Source organism: Lucilia cuprina, chromosome 4 (assembly GCF_022045245.1).
Source record: "Lucilia cuprina isolate Lc7/37 chromosome 4, ASM2204524v1, whole genome shotgun sequence".
In the NCBI taxonomy this organism is placed as follows: domain Eukaryota; kingdom Metazoa; phylum Arthropoda; class Insecta; order Diptera; family Calliphoridae; genus Lucilia; species Lucilia cuprina.
The window spans coordinates 96,859,374-96,880,458 of NC_060952.1; the positions used below are offsets into that span (position 1 = coordinate 96,859,374).

The window sequence follows — 21,085 nt, forward strand, 5'->3', positions numbered from 1 at the left end:
AAAAATGAAACAAAGTTGTTTAATAATAGTAATAGTAGTTCATCTATAGCTGATAAAATAAAACAAACTTATGTATTTGGTGTGAAAAGTTTTTCAACAAATAATAATAGTAATAATAATAATCATAATTATTTTAATAATAAAAATAAGTGTAATCGTGAGAAAAATATTGAAAATAATAGCAACAACAACAGTGCAACATTAAGTGAGGAGTGGTTTGGTTAGTATTATTTACATATTATTGCAAGATTACTTACTTAGTTACTTACTTAGTTACTTACTTACTTACTTATATAACTTACTTACTTACTTACTTACTTACTTACTTACTTACTTACTTACTTACTTACTTACTTACTTACTTACTTACTTATTTATTTACTTACTTACTTATTTACTTGCTTACTTACTTGCTTACTTACATACTTACTTTTTTCCTTTAAAATCTCATGCGTAAGAAATCAGGAAAATCCTGTACCATCATGTTAAACAAATTTTTTATAAATTTGTTAATAAATTTATTAAAAATTTTTGCAATAAGTTAAACATAAAACTAATAAAAATATTTATTTGTTTTTATTAAAACAAACAGCAAAAAAAAAAAGAAAGTGTTTATTTATGGTGTGCAAACATTTTACTATCACTATTAAAATCACTCATCCAAATTTTTCAAATGTTTATTTATTACAAACTATTTATAAACATTTTTACTCTTTTTTTAATAATTTTTTTTCTTATTGCATTTTGCAGATGTAATAAAATAATTAGTTATACTTTTTTTTACTTTAAAATCTAAAAAAAGTTTAATGGAAATTAATTATATTAAAAAAAAGAGTAAATAATTAAGTTTAGATAAAGCTCTTTTAAATTAAACTACAGTTTAAATTTCTTAAGATTAATTAAAAAACTATATGTACTTAAGAAATTCATATTAAACTTTTTGATTAGTTAATCATTATTTTTTTATATTTACAAAACGTGTAATATGTTTAAATATTTAATCATTGTAGAAAAAAAAAACAAAATAAAATATTAAATAATAGCAAATGTGAAAAGTAAGAGAAGTTTTACGTTTTGCCATATTTTTATCACTAATAAGTATATATTTCAAAAAATTACTTTATTTTGAGAGATACTAGTTGATCTACTATATATTTTAAATTTTTTTTTAATATAAAGAGTTAAATTTTTCAGTTAGCAATTTACTGCTATCATTTTAAAGTGAGTGTTAACAAACTGTCAATAAGTAAGTATGAAGAGTGGCCAGATTTGAAGACACTCAATGAGTGTTAACCACTTCGTTAAAGAAATTCTCACAATAAATTAACTTTTTGACACACTAAACTATCCCACGATATTTAGAACTTAGAAGTTTATCTTTTAAGAGTCTTCCACAAATGATAAACTTTAATTATTGTGTACGAATTAATTTCTCATAATATATATTAAATACAATAGAAAAACTCCTGTATATATAAAATGGCATGTAACATGAAATATAAATTAAAAAGGTAATTTTTCAAATGAATAAATATGGTATGATAATGATGGCGGCGAGGCAGCCTCTATACTAGGCTATAGAGTAGTAGTGCATAAACATAAAAAGACAATAATAATAAGGAAGCAAATGTCAAAAAAAATGGTTCACACGTACCGGTTTTATTGTCTATAAAAAGTAAATCATTTTAGGTTTATGTTTTTTTTTTCTTCTGCTAATACGAGGGTGGTATTTATAATTCGTATGTTAAATTTTCTTAGACAAAAGGGAGTTTCTCTTAAAGACATTAACTTCCGATTATTAAGGCGGAAATTTGAAGTGCATTTATTTTTGCAACTCTTATTCCTAGATATCACATATTTATGTTAATTTTTAATTTATTTATTTTTCTTTTGAAAATATATTGCTAAAAATTTATTTCTTAGCTTTAGTTTAGCACCTTTTACTAATTTTTAACCCAAAGTTTGTATTTTAAAATAAAATATTTTAAGTTTCTTTCGATTTTTTTTTTTGGTTTTTACTTTAACAAAAATTCCATTAAATACTTGTGCAACTTGTATTTATTTGCAAAATATAGTTAAATATTTTATTTAACTATGTTTTTCACTTCCAAATTGTTGTTTATTGTATAAATATTAATAGTATTTTACAGTCGATAAACATTACTTATTTATTTATGTGCTAATCGAATAGTTTAGCGTTTGCTGACTGGTTTAAATAATATAATTTGTATTTAGTTACCTGTGTATTAATGTCTACGTTTATGTGAGCAAAATATTTACTACATATTTTAAATATTTATTTTTTAAATTGTTTATTTATTGCAAAAATGAACTGTGTTTTTTGTATATATATAAATTACGACTTTTAAAGGTTAATATTTAAATTTGACACTGAAATCGATATTATAGTTATCACATGATTGTAGTCAACACAATAGCCGTTCAAAGTGTGATATATATTATAATCCAGGCAGACCTTAATCCAGATTATAATGCGAACTAAAGTGCAGAGTATAATCCAATAACTGCAGAGCAGACCATTGTGCAGACTATACTACAGACTATAGAGATGACAATTATTAAGACTAGAATATAGTCCAGTCCATATTGCAGACTATAGTCCAAACTACATTACAAACTTTATTGCAAACTATTGTACGAATTTAGTTCAGACTACATTGCAGACTTTAGTCCAGGCTTGGCAGTATCACGCATACTACCTTTAGTAGAGACTTACTAAAGACTATAAGCTAAGCTACAGTTAAGATTATCGCTCAGATTTTAGTCCAAAGTATTGTCCAGACTTGTTGTCCAGGTTGTTAGATCTTACAACTTTGGCAGTAAAAATGTCTAATAATACTGTCAACTTACAAATTTTGTATTACAATATGCTTTTTTAGACAACGTTGCAAAAGAAAAATTTTAAGTTTAGACGATTATTAGACATTTTACTGACAGCATTGTAAGATCTGACAACTGTGTATCAAGGCTTTTAGTAATTAAGCCAAATTAAAATCCAACTGATACTCGGGCCTGTAGTGCAAGTTGCTCTTCAACTGAATTGTAACTTAAAATTTGTAATAGATAATTTTCAGTTATGACGCTTTTACTGCAAATGAACAATATTTTATTACATTTTATATAATTGTATTAAATTAATTTTAAATTCTAAAAATAACTTAGTTTTATGGCACACATCCAACATCTTAAATTTCAATTATACAAAAAAAAATTACAAACAATGTCTGTGCAACAATTGACGGACTGACTTGACTCCAAAATGATTCATATTTCAACAGTTAAAAACAAAAATAACTAAAAATTTTAATATTATAAACAAAGGGCAACATTTTATTTTTATTATATTTATTTGCTCTGTATTCTGTGGACTTGAATGAAGTTGAAATTTAAAACAAAAACAAAAAAAACTTTACGCTTAATGCATTTGTATAGGAGAAACTGGAGGGATATATGGATACGGTATGACTTCATCAGATATGATTCAACTAAAGTGTTCGTACAAGTAATAATAATAATGTAAACTTACTCACTTTTGTTTACTTTATTTAGAATAAATGGCGGCTGATTATTTTCTGTAAATAATCATTTTTAAAAAGAAATCTTAAATGTTTTAGAAAAAAATCAAATAGTTGACAGTTTTTCGAAATAAAAAGATTTAAATTTCAACAAGTCAAGCTTTTTTAGCTTTAATTTTAACGTATTTTAACACTACAGTTGTCATTATTGATTAACTTCATAATTGCCCCATGTATATTTGCCATATATGGCAACATTATAATTGAGTTTGACAGTCCCAAATTGAAAACATATCAGCTGTTTTAAAATGTATTCTCCCTGAATGAATTCACTATGTAAAGTGCAATTTTATCTATAAATTTTTTAAATTAAAAAAATAAGATAAATTCTGTTCTACTTTATATTAATATAATATTTTTTCTTCAAACATTTTTTTTTGCATTTTAATTAAAAATTATTTTGCACTCTATAACCCAAACACATTTGAACTAGTCATACATTTTTCTTCAGTTTATTTAAATTACGTAATTTATTTGAACTAAAAAGAGAAAGAAGAAATTACAAATCATGCAAAAATTTTAAGTACAAATATAAAATAAACATTATTTAAATAAGTAAAAAATGCAGCAGTCAAAGAGACTTATCATTAAAAACGTGCTTGAATTTCGAAGAAAAAAAAAAACCAACCCAAATAAGAATTGCCCCCATATAGAATTAAAAAACACTCGATATATCCAAATACTCATTGAGAATTCTCAACAAAACCCATCCATAATACAAATAAAAATAACAGAAAACAGTAGCAAATAAAATGCAAATTAATATGTTCAACAACAATAAATGACAAGCTGAAATGTTGAATTTTGTAAAAACAAAACGCAAAACTCAAACAGTATTATTATGATGTATTCTATTCTATTCAATTCAATCATGAATCATATTTTTTATAACCCGCTGAGCTTTACTGTCACTTTACTTTTGTTGAAACGCAATAATAATAAAAATTAGAATAGAATATTTTTAGTGTAACTTTTATAGCTATTTGTTAGATAAAATTCAATATTATCATCATTTGTATATTAGATGAATATTTAACAATGGATTATACTGTATAGAATAGACTTTTAAATGAGAATTTTTAATTGGAATAAAAAGTGAATGTGTTTCTTAAGGAAAGAACTACAAAAGTTACTGTGATAAAGTTCGACGTTAGAAAAAAGTAGTTGACATCACTGATATGTATAAATTGACATATGTGCATATTATAATTGACACCTCTGTGCATTACAATTGACATCTCTGTATTCCTACAGGGAGAATAGATAGATAGATAGATAGATAGATAGATAGATAGATAGATAGATAGATAGATAGATAGATAGATAGATAGATAGATGGATGGATGGATGGGTAGATAGATAGATAGATAGATAGATAGATAGATAGATAGATAGATAGATAGATAGATAGATAGATAGATAGATAGATAGATAGATATATAGATAGATAGATAGATAGATAGATAGATAGATAGATAGATAGATAGATAGATAGATAGATAGAGAGATAGATAGATAGATAGATAGATAGATAGATAGATAGATAGATAGATAGATAGATAGATAGATAGATAGATGGATAGATAGATGTTAAAAGTCAATGATCGGATGGCCGAAAATCTATTTTTATATTTACATTTTTCTACTCTCTATTCAACTATATATATCATACTCTTTTTCGATTTTACTACATAGTTGACTTTATTGTTATTACAATCATTTACTTTACAATTTTGAGACAATAATTCTTTTTTAAGTATAAAAAATACTATAAACAAAAAAGCTTTTGAGAATTTAATTAAAAATTTAAATTCCTATGTTACTGCTCTCATTACTCTAATGAATGATCTTCCATTAAAGCTGTATACAAACTAAAACTTCCCATTGTACACTTTGTACAATATACAATAACAACACCTTTGTTTTGATTTTAATTTCAAAACAATACTTCACTTGTTAGGTAAAAACCGCTCAAACGGAAATTAAAAATACTATACATATGTATGTACATACATACATTTTAATACAAATATTTAAGTATTTAATCTCGCATATAAAAAAAACAACAATAGTCCAACTCGATGTCGGTCTATGAACATTTTCAAGTGTTGCCACATACTTGTTAAGTAATAAAAACTCATTTTGTTATTAAAGGGATGGTAGGGTAAGGCAACAACAGGTGTGTGCTAAATGATAATATGTTAATTAAAATTATATTTATCATAATTTATCTTATTAGAGCGTCATAAAAATATCATAAATTGTTGAAAATAATGAAAAGAGTTTATTATTAAATTATAAAAATGTGTGTGGTTATCGATTCTTTAACACTTTTCCCCAAAATACTATTAAATTTAATAGAATAAATGTGGAAACTCTGTTTTTTGTTTTTGTTGTTATTTAAGCCCATATACAAATATGTTCCTTTGTTATGACCGGAATTAAGTTTAGATTGTTTATTATTTCCCGTGGAACGAAAAAAATGTACATTTATAGTACAACAATAACAAAGCAAAATTCTCAATAATAGTAAAAAACCTAAGCATGAGAACAAAAATACAAATTGCTTATTGAAAAAAAAAATAATTCAAATAAAGAAAACCGCAAACGGGAAAGTTGAATATAGAAAATTTTCAAAATTTTGTTAATTAAGTTTAACTCTTTAGTATACTTTTCATTTTACTTGGTAGCCTGCTCCTCTAACCAGTCCAATCTCTACTCTATAGTCGACTATTTGGTCGAAATTTTAGACCACTATTTACTTATGTACAATGTATCTGGCCCTATAGTCGTCTTAATGGTCAATTCTATAGTCGACTCTACATTCATTTCTATGGTCAACCCTATGACTTGGTAGACGACTCTATATTAACTCCATAGTCGACAACTTTTTAGTCAAATCTTATTTTTATAGTCGATTCTATAATTGAATCTTTACTCTAAAGCCGACGACATTGTGAAAAGTTAAATAAGTATATAATTATTTGACCATTTGCCCCACTGTGCAATATTTCATTTATATTATACACATATTACAAATAAGGTATACAAAATTTATGAAATTAAATAAAATTAACATTGAACTTGAAAAATTAGTATTTATAAGTAAAAACAAACTACAAATTTATGCAAACGTTGACAAAACGACCAATTACTGTCAGTTTAAATCAAATTAAATGACAGATAACTGTAGAATTATAGATACATATTTATTTATATTTACAAACAAAATAATGCACATTTCACATAAATAATAATAATACTAATTCCAACATTATTTCCCTCTATACTTTACAGATGAAGAAGCAACCGCCTGTAGCGAAAGTAAGGAAAATAAAAATTCTTTCCATTATCATTTAAAGGCTGATGTTGTTGATAAATCACTACAGCAGCAACAGCAACCAGATACCCAAAAGAAACATAATCATATTAAAGCTCAAACTATTAACAGTAATAGCAATAATACTACAAATAATTCCCTCCAATGTAAAGGAACCAATTCGGATAAACCGAAATTTCAAACAAATTCTGCCAAAATAAGCACAACAGATGTTGAAAACTGTTCAACTACATCTGCAACAACTATATCATCATCATCTTTTTCTACACCTACCCACCCAAAAACAGCAACAACACCAGAAGTTGTTAGCTTATTAAAAACGACAACAACAAATTCTCCTATAACATTTAATTCAGTTCAAATACAACAAAATAAAGTAACAACAACATCAACGACGGCTACAAACGAGACAACAGCATTAAAAAATAATTACGAAGACGACGAAAATCAAAACGTAACGCAGTCAACGACAAGTACTGCGGATATACGTTCAAACAATACAGTTATGAATAGTCACGTTACAGCTGCACAAAACGGACAAACAACTGTGGTGGGTCATCATCGAGGATTCTCGCAACCGACAGTAACAGTGGCTGCCTCCAATACCGGTGGCGATCCATGGTTTTTACAATCAACTGGGCATCAAATGCCTCCAACAGCTCCTTTACGTCACAATAAACGACCAGCGCCACAGCCAACAACAACTGGTGGTGGTGGTGGTATTACGGCGGCAACACATCCTAATAATTTGCTAGTGAATAGTAGCGGTGGTGTGGGAGTTGGTGTCGGCGTCGGTGGTGGTGTTGGTAATATAACACTGCAGCAACAATTTAGCCAATCCCAACCACATATTGTAGCACAAACTACACAACTGTCAACGCATCATAATAACGTGGTAAGTGACAGATGTGGGGCAGTAATAAAATAAGATTTATTTGTAAAAATTGACTAACTTACCTACCTACCTACCTACCTACTTACTTACTAACTTACTTACTTACATACATACTTACTTGCTTACTTACTTGCTTACTTACTTACTTACTTACTTACTTACTTACTTACTTACTTACTTACTTACTTACTTACTTACTTACTTACTTACTTACTTACTTACTTACTTACTTACTTACTTACTTACTTACTTACTTACTTACTTACTTACTTACTTACTTACTTACATACATACATACATACTTACTTACTTACTTACTTACTTACTTACTTACTTAATTATTTACTTACTTACTTACTTACATACTTACTTACTTACTTACTTACTTACTTACTTACTCACTTACTTACTTACTTACTTACTTACTTACTTACTTACTTACTTACTTACTTACTTACTTACTTACTTACTTACTTACATACTTACTTACTTACTTACTCACTTACTTACTTACTTACTTACTTACTTACTTACTTACTTACTTACTTACTTACTTACTTACTTACTTACTTACTCACTTACTTACTTACATGCTTACTTACTTTCTTACTTACTTACATACTTACTTGCTTGCTTACTTACTTACTAACTTACATACTTGCTTGTAACAATATTACGCATTAAAACAAAATATCTTAAATTTTAACGTATTGTAAACGTGTCTTGGGGAGCAAAAGCCCCTTTAAAAAAATAGGAAGGGAAAAACAATAGAACAATTACACACATATATTATGTAATTTTATTTTTAACTTTTGTTTGTAAACAAATTAAATTTTTTTTCAATTTACAGAATCCCCATCATCATAATGCGATTCATTTGTCCTCGCATGCACTTAATAGTCATAATTTAATAACAAATGCCACTGGTGCTGTTATAGTTGCTCCATCCAATCACTCACCCAAATCGCCAAATCAACACCAACAACCCCAATTACAGCAGCAGCAACAACAACAGCAACATATTATGTCTACATTTGCTCCTATCGGCTCTACAGCACCTTCGGCAACGGCTGCTGCTGTTGCTAGTGTTACACAACAACAGCAGCAACAACATTTACAATTAATTTCGGCTGCCAACAATTGCAACAACAATCTAATGACATCTTCCCTAAATGCTGCTCATAGTGCTCTCTCCTTGCATGATCGCGGTTTACCACCCAAAAGTATGGCGCTACAATCGAATGCAGGTGGTGGTAGTAATATGTTACTTCATACACAACATCCTGCCCAACAACACCATCAATCCCAAACGGCCATGGTGGGCAATCAGACGACAAATGCCGCTGGCATGACAACATCATTGCATAGTTTTGATATCAATGGTGGTGGTGGTGGCGTCGGTGGCAATGTACCAGTAACAACTCAGTCTTGGACTACGCCATCTTTGTCGCCAACGACTGGTTTGGCACCCAATCATGGTTTATTACATGGTCAGCAGCAACAAAAGAAATGTGAAGTTAAACTTAATGCAATGCCGTAAGTGGGATTTGTTCAATTTTTGGATTTATTTAATAAACAGTTTGTAATTGTAATTATTTATAGCTGGTTCCATGGCAGCATTACACGTGATGAAGCAGAACATTTATTGCAACCCCGTGAAGATGGACTATTTCTAGTAAGAGAATCAACCAACTTTCCCGGAGACTATACATTGTGCGTGTGTTTTCAGGGTAAAGTTGAACATTATCGCGTTAAATATTTGGAAAATAAATTAACTATTGACGATGAGGAATACTTTGAAAATTTGGGACAATTAGTAGCGGTAATTCCACAAACATTAAAACTTTTAAGCAATTTATTTTATTTATAATGTTATTTCTCTTTTTGCAATCTACAGCACTATGAAGCCGATGCAGATGGTTTGTGTACACAACTCATAAAATGTTTACCCAAACAGGGCAAACAGGAGTATTGCATTAATTCAAAAGATTTTATCGATAAAGGTTGGGTCATACCCGAAGCCGATTTACAATTACGCGAAAGCATAGGCAAGGGTGAGTTTGGTGATGTTATGCTGGGTATATTGCGCAATGAGAAAGTGGCTGTTAAAATGCTTAAAGATGAGGGAGCGGTACAAAAATTCTTAGCAGAGGCTTCTGTTATGACGTGAGTTTATTAAATCGAATTGTTGTTGAAAGGAATTTTATGTGATTTGTTTTTCTTTTCTTCAAAAGTACCTTGGAGCATGAAAATCTGGTGAAATTTGTTGGTTTAGTTTTCACTAGTAAACATATTTATTTGGTAACTGAATATATGAGCAAAGGATCACTGGTTGATTATTTAAGATCGCGGGGACGACAACACATTACGAAAAAGGATCAAATTAATTTTGCTTAGTAAGTTTTAACAAGAAATTTTCTTTTTATTTATATCAAATTTTAAAATTTGAATTTATTCTCTTTTCAATAATAAACAGCGACACTGCCTCGGGCATGGAATATTTGGAAGCGAAAAAGGTGGTTCATCGTGATTTAGCTGCCCGTAATGTTCTTATATCCGAAGATTGTGTAGCCAAAGTTTCCGATTTCGGTTTGGCTCGCGAAGAATGTTACAATTTAGAAGTTGGCAAATTGCCTATTAAATGGACTGCACCGGAAGCTTTGAAAAATGGGGTATGTAAACAGTGAACAAATAGATTTTGTTTTGTAATAGGTGGATTACATGAATTTAATTCCGTTTTAGCGTTTTTCCAACAAATCGGATATGTGGAGTTTTGGCATACTTTTGTGGGAAATTTATTCGTTTGGTCGTGTTCCTTATCCTAGAATTGTAAGTTATAGAACTATATATAGCTTTTGAAAAGCTTTACTTAAACTTGCTTAAGTTCTTATTGAAAAAGAAACATGTTTTCTTATTGTGAAGTTGTTAGACAGTTTTAAACCCTAAAATTCTTTTTCTTTCCAGCCTTTGGCTGATGTTGTCAAACATGTGGAAGTGGGCTATAAAATGGAGGCTCCCGAAGGTTGTCCTCCTGAAATCTATGAAATGATGAGACAAGCATGGGATTTAAATCCTGCCAAAAGACCAACATTTGCCGAACTAAAAGTTAAATTATTACATTTAAAAAATAATACAGCGTGAAAACATGTGCAAAACAAATTAACAGCCACATAATAATAATAATAACAAATAAATGCTATGTTTACCCCTCCCCCCATTAAAACACCCTAAACCTTTCCCCTATATTCCCACACATATTGAAACCTTCCATGCCTATCTTAACAATAATACCAGCAGCTGTTAACACGTCATGAAAATTTAAACTATAAATCTACTATAAATATATAAAGAAACAACAAAAACAACATAAAAGAAACATAATTATAAAACTAACAGTAAAATCAAGCAAAACACCATTTATCAATAAAAATTTAATATAAAAAATAAATAAAAAGTTTGCAATTAAAGTAAAAAGAAAATGTTTTTACAACAAAATTGAACAACAAACAAAATATATACATAAATACATACACATATATCAAATAATAATTATAATAATTCTTTATATATATCTAACAGCAAAAACAACAAATAAACATAATAATTAAGTTAATTACATAAAAAACAACAGGATGTATAAAACAAAAACATTAAAACTAACACATATACCAACCTACCAACCACCCTTTAAAAGTTTAAACAACAACAACATTAAACATTTTGTAATGATTTAATAATATTTTTTATGAAAAATAAATTTAAATAAAAAAAAAGTAAAAGGCTACATTATATACAACAAAATAAAAAAAATTTAACTACATACTTAACGCAACAATAACAATCTTTATGTTTTTTTTTTTCGTTTTTGAAAATCATTTTTTTATAAACTTTAAAGTAAATTAAAATTTATTTAAAATAAAAACAAAACAAAAAAACTATACCTCTAGTTTTTAAGCTATTATTATAATATACATATTCAAAGCATAAAAAAATCATATAATAATATTATGTATGTTATTTATATAAATATTTAATCTTTCAATTTAATTTAATTTTTTGTCAAAGTAATATGCGTAACTTAATATTGAAACGAAATCAAATTAATAATATTTTGTAATGTAATTTATGTTTTGTATTGATTTCTTATTTTTATGATTTAATTGTAAAGCAGCAATGGCAAAAACCCCCGAGGTAATGACAGCAATGTTTATACATAGTAATTTTGGCTTTTAGATCAGTTCGTAGTTGTAGAGCAAATTTGGATCAGTTTTAGATCTGTTCTAGTTCAGTTCTTGAACCTTCCTAATTCTGTTCTATTTCTAGCTCAGTTCCAGATAAATTCTAGATCAGTTCTTCTTCAGTTCTTGTACAGTTCTAGTTCAGTTTTAGTCTCGTTCTAGTTCAGTTCTAGTTCAGTTCTAGATCAGTTCTAGTTCAGTTCTAGTTCAGTTCTAGTTCTAGTTCAGTTCTAGTTCAGTTCTAGTTAAGTTCTAGTTCAGTTCTAGTTCAGTTCAAGTTCAGTTCTAGTTCAGTTCTAGTTCAGTTCTAGTTCAGTTCTAGTTCAGTTCTAGTTCAGTTCTAGTTCAGTTCTAGTTCAGTTCTAGTTCAGTTCTAGTTCAGTTCTAGTTCAGTTCTAGTTCAGTTCTAGTTCAGTTCTAGTTCAGTTCTGGTTCAGTTCTAGTTCAGTTCTAGTTCAGTTCTAGTTCAGTTCTAGTTCAGTTTTAGTTCAGTTCTAGTTCAGTTCTAGTTTAGTTCTAGTTCAGTTCTAGTTCAGTTCTAATTCAGTTCTGGTTCAGTTCTGGTTCAGTTCTAGTTCAGTTCTAGTTCAGTTCTAGTTCAGTTCTAGTTCAGTTCTAGTTCAGTTCTAGTTCAGTTCTAGTTCAGTTCTAGTTCAGTTCTAGTTCAGTTCTAGTTCAGTTCTAGTTCAGTTCTAGTTCAGTTCTAGTTCAGTTCTAGTTCAGTTCTAGTTCAGTTCTAGTTCAGTTCTAGTTCAGTTCTAGTTCAGTTCTAGTTCAGTTCTAGTTCAGTTCAGTTCTAGTTCAGTTCTAGTTCAATTCTAGTTCAGTTCTAGTTCAGTTCTAGTTCAGTTCTAGTTTAGTTCTAGTTCAGAAATAAAGATCAAAATAAATATATATTTTTTACTTTTAGAGGGGTTTTAAAAACTGCATAATCAAAATTGTATAAATAATTAGACAAAATTTTTTAAAACAAAAATATTTTCAGTTAAACTAATAAACAAAAAAAAAAACAATCATAGCTTCAAGTAAACAAAATTAACATAATAATAAAAAAACACAAAAGAAAAAAAAACTTCCTTAAAAAAAATTTTATAAATTGTAAATTAATGTTGTTTTAAAGATTTCTCTATAACAATAATTTAGAAACATATTATTTTTTTATTTTTATTTACATAATTTAAGAATCTCTCATTTACTTGCTTAAAGCTTTCATTTTAATAATAATAATAATACGTTTTAAACAGTTTTTTTTAATTTCTTCATTTAAGCAGCTTTTATTTTAAATGTTGATTTTATATTTATTTGTTGTTAACATAAGAAATATAAAAAAAGTATATTAGTTTAAAAATAAATATGTTTTTCGTTTAAACGAATAACATAACATTAAGTTTTTATCATCAAATGACTTAAACAAAACACACATTTCATTTTTGAAAAAAACAACTTATTTTTATCCTAAACATCATCATTAATTACGAAAACCAAAATGAATTTTTTTTAAATAATAAATATCATCATCATTAATTGTTTTATTGTAATAAGTTTGTTTTTATTTTTAAAATACATAATGTCTGTAAAATCATTTGTCTAAAAAAACAAAATTTCATATCTCTAGCTAACTCCTTCCTAAATACTATATTTACTCTTACTCTCCTAACAATCCTACCTAATTTACACTAAACTACTCCTCTTATTCAGCATATACATAAACAATTTAACTAATGTGTCCTAAAAAGAAAAACATTAATAAATTATTTAAAAGAAAAATACTTGTTTAAATTATTAAAAAAAAATATATTATGCAAAAATTTTGTTTCAATAAATTTTCAAAGAAATTGTATTTAATAAATTTATGAAAAAAAAAACAAATCTAATCTAAATTAAAAAGTTGGCATAAAAATATTTAAACTTTTGGCTAAAATACAAAAATTATTAAACGAAAAGCTAAACAAAAATATTACAAAGTTATATGTGTTTAAAATAATAACGAAATTTAACTAAAAAAAAATACTGAAATGTAAGAATTGTAACAAAATACATACAAACACTGTGGACTAAACACTTACACACACTTACAAAAAGAAAGTAATAAGTAAACAAACACACACACACACATTATAAATACAATTTCAGTGTATAAACATATTTAAATTAAAAACAAAATAAATAAAATTAAAACATAAATCAATAACTTTTTAAATAAATTATTTGAAATATAAAAAAAAGAAAACAAAACAAAATATTAGTGTAAACATAATTATAAACAAAATATTTATGTGTTTTATTTATATTAAATGGTTTGATATGAGTACAAAAGGGTATATTGCAAGCTTTTTAAACCTTTGGAATCCAACCGTAGCTAGTAGTACGCTTTTAAATCTGGTGGTTTATATGTAAATATGTATTAACCCCTTTTTTAATTTAAAAAATTGCTTTAAGTGTTTAGTTTTAATTTTTAAAATAGCATCTGTTAACAAGAGTATAAATAAAAAAATAATGAGACAGTTTTAGTTCTAAAATTATTTCAGTTCAAGTCTTCAGTTTTATTTCAATTATATTTCAATTCTAGTTCAGTTTTTGATTAGTTCTATTTCAGTTTTATTTCAATAACATTCAGTTCAGTTCTATTCAGTTTTAGAACGGTTCTAGTTCTATTTCAGTTCTAGTTCAGATTCTTTTCAAATCTTATTGCGATCCTCGTACAGTTCTAGCTTTTTTTCAAATCTTGTTGCGTTCCTCGTTTAGTTCTAGTTAAATTCTAGTGTAGTTCTAGATCGTTTCAAGATCAGATCTAGTTCAGTTCTTCAGTTCTAATTCAATTACATTTCAGTTTTAGATCAGTTCTGCTTCAGTTCTACTTCAGCTCTTTTTCAAATCGAGTTCAGTTCTGGTTCAGTTTTAGATCGGTTCTAGTTTAGTTCTACATCTGTTCAGTTTCTAAACTTTACAATGTAAAGTTATAGTTCCGTTCTAAATCAGTTGTTGTTCAGTTCTAGTTTAGATCAAGGTCTGGTTTAGTTGAGTTCTATTTTATAGTTCATTTCTTTTTTCAATTATAGTTCAGTTCTGGTTCAGTTCGAGTTTAGTTCTGGTACAATTTTAGTTTCAATTCGAATCGAAATTTTCTCCGTTTGGCAACTTTGGTACTCTGCATTTCAATTCGACTCTCCTCCACATAAACAACGGCCCCTATTCTGCATTTATATGTTAATCTCCGTTTGGCAACTTTGGTATTCTTCATTTTTCATAAACAACAACTTACAAAAACGTAATTACGATCGAAATGCAGAATACACACAATCGTAAAGCATTGAAACGAAATGGAATTGCTTCTTCTTTTTATTACGATTCAATTTTTTGTTAGAATTCCTTTTTTTCAATCATTCCGTAACGTAATCGAAACGCAAAATAGGGGTGAACAACTTACAAAAACGTAATTACGATCGAAATGCAGAATACACCTAATGGTTTCTTCTTTTTCTTACGATTCAGTTTTTTGTTGGAATACCTTTTTTCGATCATTGCGTAAACATAATCGAAATGCAAAATAGGAGTGAATATTTATTTCAGTTCAAGTTCAGTTCCTAATAGAATTTATTTGAGCTCTAGTTAAGTTCTTTGTTGTTGTACTGTGTTCTACTGTGGCCAATACTTCTTTTCAGGTTAACAATTTTTTTTCCGAGTATGACTAGGTTCGATCCGGAGCGAAGATCCAATTGTCGTGGAAACAGGTATAGTTCTAGATCAGTTTTGTTTTAGCTCTATTGGAGTTCATTTACAGTTCGATTTTAAATCAGTTATGATTCGATACCAGTTCTAATTGATTTAAACTTTAGTTCTTTTTCAATAAAAATTGGAGTTTTGCTGTCAATACAATACTCGCCTTTTCACTTAAACACGACCCCAGGACAGGGAAATATTGTTAAATTAAAATTCTGTATAATACAATAAAAACAAAGAATAATTAAACCCAAACTTTAAAAATAACAATAACCTCTTATCTCCATGGTTAATATGCCTTCATCATCTAGGCAACCTAACAAATATTTAACAAATGGACACGGACGAAAAAAAAATAAACAAACTACCACAATAAACCCTCAGTTGTTTTGAAACTATCTAAAGGTAAACGTTTAATCTTTCTTTCTCTCTGTCCTCCAAAATGTCCAATAATCATTACAATGATGTCTGGCACTTGGCCCAGCAAGAACTTGAACTCTTGGCTCTATGTGATTATGAACGACAAAATCAGGATATTGACACTACAGTGGCAGCATTTGCTGCTGCTAATGCTGATAGCGAATTAGCTTATGGAGACACAAAGTCCTTAATGCAGGCTAGTACATATGAATTTTATCTCAAGTACATTTGTTTGGCCAATCGATTGGAAGATGTTTACGATAAAATGATACAACCGCAAAAGAGACAATTAATACGTAATCTTCTGGATGCCACATTGGGTAGAGTTATTGAATTAAAACACGATTTGGTTAATATTGATGTTATGGAGTTCAGTTATAATGATGCTATTATTGAACGTTTAAAACTAACGCCCATAGATACGGAACTACGAATACCTAGATATTTCCTAAGGGAGAGACGTAAGGAAATCGAACAACGTAATAAAACTATGCATGATATATTGGTGAAATTGGGTTGGGTGGAAGAGAATCCTATAGTAGAACAAATTAGTGAAATTGAAGCTATACGTTTGATACAAATGCACGAGAGAGCTCGTCAGGGTAGATTAAGAGCTCATTTTATGAAGGAAATACGTATGCTAAAGGAAAAAGGTAAGACAGAGGAGAAAGATAAAGATCGTGCAGATAGTGGACTGATGGCTGCTATGAAAATACAAAAAATGTGGCGTGGTCATACGGCTAGACGAAAAACACGTAGACGTAAACTTGATGAAATGATATTGATAGGAATGGTGCCACCACCATCACAAGTTGTTAAGGCAAGGGCAGAAAAAGTGGAAAAATTAAATGAGGTAAAGTTTGAAATTTGTGTATTTATCTTTAATTGAAAATGTTAAAAAAATTTTAAAGATCTTCGAAAGACGTTATGCCACCCAAGAAGCTTTTAAGGAAAAATTTGAATCCTCTGTAGAGCTAGTACGTGAAGAAATAAAGATTAAACATGGTGCCAGTATGACCGAAGATATTGCCGATGAGTTGCGCGCTTGGATTAAAGATTGTTATGAGAAAACTGGCAAATTACCCGATTTCCCCTCCGAGGATCAAGGCGGTTCTTTGCATATATTCAGTCGACCCGGCACCGAAAGTGAAATAAGTCGTTCATCGGCACGCTCATCCAAAGAATCGCGTAAAACAAAAGATAAATCGAAATCACCAGCTAGAAGCGGTGATTTAAATGTAAATGAAAATCAACTAGAAGAAGATGGAGGTTTGCAACCGGCTCAATCCAATTGTTTGCCCGATATTAGAATGGAAATTGAAAGGTAATAATAACGATAATAGGAATGAATATGTTTACAGATTTAATTCTTAAAGATTTAATGAAATATGGCGCGATAAGGATGAATCGGGAAATTTGCGACAAACGGCATATGAGGACATGATTTACAACGAAAAATACAATGAGGTTGAAAGGGAATTTCGTAAGATAGTAGATGATGTTATGCGTCAAGAATTGGAATTGTTGCAGGTAATTGTTTTTAATTAAAAAATACCAAAAAAAAAGGATTTATTATAATATTTAAAAATTTAGAATGCCACCGGTAAGAAAGCCAAAAAAAGCAATAAGAAAGCTAGACGTTCTGGCAAGAAAGGCAAAAAGAAAAAGGAAAAAGACTTAACACCAGATCGTACCACTGAATCACTATACGAAGAGTTGGTGACTAATGGTATTATACGTAAGTATCCCGAAATAAGAATGAGCCAATATTTGGGTGACAAAGCCATAACCGCCAGATCCGGCACAAATCCTTCACCAGGCGACATAAGACAAATTTTAACCGAATATTGTATATTGCCATTGGGTTCAGAACAAATACACAACTCGTGCCCACTAATACGTTCAATATTATTAGCTGGACCCAAAGGTTCGGGTAAAAAGGCTTTACTGCATGCCATTTGTACAGAAGTTGGTGCGGTGTTATTCGATTTAACTCCTGCCAATATTGTGGGCAAATATCCGGGAAAATCGGGTTTGATTATGTTAATACATTTAGTTTTAAAAGTATCACGTTTACTACAGCCATCCGTCATCTATATGGGTGATGCGGAAAGACCCTTTATGAAAAAAGTACCCAAAACCGATCGTACAGATCCTAAACGTTTAAAAAAAGATTTGCCTAAGTTAATTAAGAATATTGCTCCGGAGGATCGTGTTTTATTTATAGGAACTTCGAATTTACCCTGGGAAGCTGATCAGAAATTGTTACAACAAACTTATAATCGTTTTATATACATACCCAGACCGGACTATGGAGCACTGTCACATGCTTGGAAGACATTATTGCAGTAAGTTTAATAGTTGGCTGTTTTTTTCTTTATACTTCTTTTCACCCGCTTTTTTTTTGGTCATTTGTTTTTTTCCTTATTTTAGTGAATATTCTGGCGGTTTATCTAATTTGGATTGTAGTGTTATGGCCAAAATTTCAGATGGTTATACCATAGGTGCAGTAAATGCTTGTTTAAAGGAAGTACTAACCTGCAAGCGAAAATTACAATTACGATCTCAACCCTTAACCCATGTAGAGCTTATTAATGCTTTGTGGTAAAACAATTTAAATTAAACCAAGAAAAAATAAAAATGAAAATTATTTTCTAGTACCAGGGATCCTGTTTACCGAGAAGAGGAAGAAGCCTACGAATCCTGGTGGACCAAGACACCTTTGGGGCGTAGACGTCAACGTTTATTAGAAATTGAAGAAGAAGCCCGTTTAGAGGAACAAGTACAGGCAGCAAAACAAACTAATGGCAAGAAAAAAGTTTAAATATTTCAAAAATTTTTCTTTTTTATATAATATGTTTTATTTAAGTTTAAAATTAAACTCTTTAAAACCGCTTTTACAATAAACTTCATTAAATTTCAAATGCAAAGGTAAACGTTCCATTAAAGATGCCATAATTGTGGGCACTATAGATTCGACCAAACTTACACAATCACCAGTACACCATAAAATACTAATATGAAAGGAGGGGTCCTTGAAAAAACGATATTTTTTTTTGTTAAAAATTTACAATGTAAATATTTTCAGTTTTTATTTACCTCATAAAATGTGGCCAATTTGAAATCCTTCATTACATTGTCCACTTTTTGTAAAATATTTAACATTTTATCGAAATACAAATTGTCAACTTTTAAGGCCAAAAAAGTCCGCGTGCGTTCGGCATTTGTATAGACTTTTAAATTGTCAAAGGATACAGTAAAGCTAAAATTTAAATGTAACTTTAGGCATATAATTTTTCTATGGATTACTTAAAATTTTACCTTTCCAACGGTTGTAAGACGTTTTGTAGCGAGCTAATAAATGATTCTATGAAATGATATTGCAAAACTACAGTCTTTGTTAGACTTATATGCATTTCTGAAGAAGCCTTAAAGTTAAGTTTTTCTTCCAAGTGGTCTAGGCAAATGTCTTGTATATCTTCAAGAAGATTATTGTCAACTGGTAAGTAAACATAGGTGGCCCAATTACCACGTTCATGTTTAAAACTTCTTATGCGTCCATCATGTTTTGAAGGATCATCGCTAACGTCGTCATCGTTGGATGTCACTTTACGTTTTCCCAACAATGTTGTGGCTTGAGGTAATAATAATCTTCTAAATGGATTTAATTGAAATTTAAAAAGCAGATAAATTCGGTTGCCTTATATCTGACATTAATGTTGGTACATTACTCATTTAAAGGAGAAAACGGGTAAATAATCAATTTCATAAATCTTTTAAGCCAGTGAATATCTATCAAATTAATGGTCCCGATTGACTTAAAATATAATATAGAAAATGTAAGGATCATTTTTATACGTTTTGTTTTTCAACTGATACTTAACGAATGCTATGTATCATTTCAAGTGAATTAGAATCTATGAGAGAAATCTCTTGTACTTTATCAATACAATTGGTATTTTATAAATTTTCTATAAAAGAAAACATTCCGGTATTTCATCAAATGATACTTATGCTAAGTATACACGGTTGTTAGATCTTACAACGTTGGCAGTAAAATGTGCAGAAAATGTCTAATAATACTGTCAACTTACAAATTTTGTCTTGCAATATTTTCGTAAATGCTTATTCTGACAACGTTGGAAAAGAAAAATTGTAAGTTCAGACAATTATTAGACTTCGTCAGAACATTTTACTGACAACGTTGTAAGATCTGACAACCGTGTACCGCGTCTTTTAATTATTTGGTAATTCTAGAAACCAACGTTTTGTTACTTCTTCTTTCATTAAATTGTACTCCTAAATGAATATATATATATTATATATATATATATATATATATATATATTATAATATATATATATATTATTATATATATTATATATTTATATATATATATATATATATTATATATATATATATATATATATATATATATATATATATATATATATATATATATATATATATATATATATATAATATATATTATATTTCCGAGCCCTGAAGTAGCATCACAAACCCTGGTTTATCCCCAAAAATTTACTTCGAACCCTGCTCAACTCCTACCTGTTTGCTTCTGCCACTGGCAATTTATCAGCTTTTAATTTTGCTAATTCATTTATTTTTTCACCTTCAAGTTTATCCTCATCATTCGACTCGGAAGAACTACTATAATTTACCAAAAACATTATTTAAACAATATTTCACACGGATTTATTTAATTATTTTTATTAGCCGCCTTTCAAACAACTACTACTAGTTTTTTTTTTGCAAACAGCTGCTTAACTTGTATGTTAACATTTCCTATTGAATGTCAGCTGGAAACAAAAAGAAGCTTTTTATTTTGACAGTTATAAATATTAAACATAACCTC

At 28.8% G+C, this 21,085-nt stretch overlaps 3 protein-coding genes across 4 annotated transcripts in view; 2 read left to right on the top strand and 1 right to left on the bottom strand.

Annotated features, from left to right (window-relative positions):
• The window catches only part of LOC111680435 (probable serine/threonine-protein kinase DDB_G0282963), a 22,719-nt gene extending 10,966 nt beyond the window's left edge, over positions 1-11,753 (top strand). For both annotated transcript variants that reach the window (XM_046948345.1, XM_023442077.2), the window contains 9 exons: positions 1-220; positions 6,894-7,831; positions 8,682-9,367; positions 9,434-9,653; positions 9,729-9,997; positions 10,066-10,227; positions 10,308-10,503; positions 10,574-10,660; positions 10,796-11,753. The exon at positions 1-220 is cut by the window's left edge. In XM_046948345.1, the coding sequence (XP_046804301.1) occupies positions 1-220; positions 6,894-7,831; positions 8,682-9,367; positions 9,434-9,653; positions 9,729-9,997; positions 10,066-10,227; positions 10,308-10,503; positions 10,574-10,660; positions 10,796-10,972 (2,955 nt within the window). In that variant the 3' untranslated portion in view covers positions 10,973-11,753. The remainder of the gene's footprint in view (positions 221-6,893; positions 7,832-8,681; positions 9,368-9,433; positions 9,654-9,728; positions 9,998-10,065; positions 10,228-10,307; positions 10,504-10,573; positions 10,661-10,795) is intronic.
• A 3,321-nt stretch (positions 11,754-15,074) lies between these two features.
• LOC111680441 (dynein regulatory complex protein 11) lies at positions 15,075-19,183 on the top strand. Its single transcript, XM_023442086.2, has 6 exons — positions 15,075-17,062; positions 17,121-17,533; positions 17,586-17,739; positions 17,803-18,557; positions 18,643-18,813; positions 18,868-19,183. Exons 1-6 carry the CDS (start codon positions 16,232-16,234, stop codon positions 19,031-19,033), a joined length of 2,490 nt encoding a protein of 829 aa, XP_023297854.2. The 5' UTR covers positions 15,075-16,231; the 3' UTR covers positions 19,034-19,183.
• On the bottom strand, positions 19,054-21,017 carry LOC111680450 (U6 snRNA phosphodiesterase). Its single transcript, XM_023442095.2, has 4 exons — positions 20,779-21,017; positions 19,531-19,863; positions 19,309-19,471; positions 19,054-19,243 (listed from the first exon to the last, which is right to left on the bottom strand). The coding sequence occupies exons 1-4, from the start codon at positions 20,898-20,900 to the stop codon at positions 19,070-19,072; spliced, it is 792 nt and encodes a 263-aa protein (XP_023297863.2). The 5' UTR covers positions 20,901-21,017; the 3' UTR covers positions 19,054-19,069.
• Between the last annotated feature and the right edge of the window lie 68 nt (positions 21,018-21,085).

Excerpts from the sequence above, each read along its gene's own strand:
- LOC111680441 (XM_023442086.2), top strand. The coding sequence starts at position 16,232 with ATGTCCAATAATCATTACAATGATGTCTGGCACTTGGCCCAGCAAGAA. Across the intron at positions 17,063-17,120 it reads AAGTGGAAAAATTAAATGAG|ATCTTCGAAAGACGTTATGC; the intron begins GTAAAGTTTGAA and ends AAAATTTTAAAG. Across the intron at positions 18,558-18,642 it reads GCTTGGAAGACATTATTGCA|TGAATATTCTGGCGGTTTAT; the intron begins GTAAGTTTAATA and ends TCCTTATTTTAG.
- LOC111680450 (XM_023442095.2), bottom strand. The coding sequence starts at position 20,900 with ATGTTTTTGGTAAATTATAGTAGTTCTTCCGAGTCGAATGATGAGGAT. Across the intron at positions 19,864-20,778 it reads CCAGTGGCAGAAGCAAACAG|AAGATTATTATTACCTCAAG; the intron begins GTAGGAGTTGAG and ends AAATCCATTTAG. Across the intron at positions 19,244-19,308 it reads AATTGGCCACATTTTATGAG|GACCCCTCCTTTCATATTAG; the intron begins GTAAATAAAAAC and ends CGTTTTTTCAAG.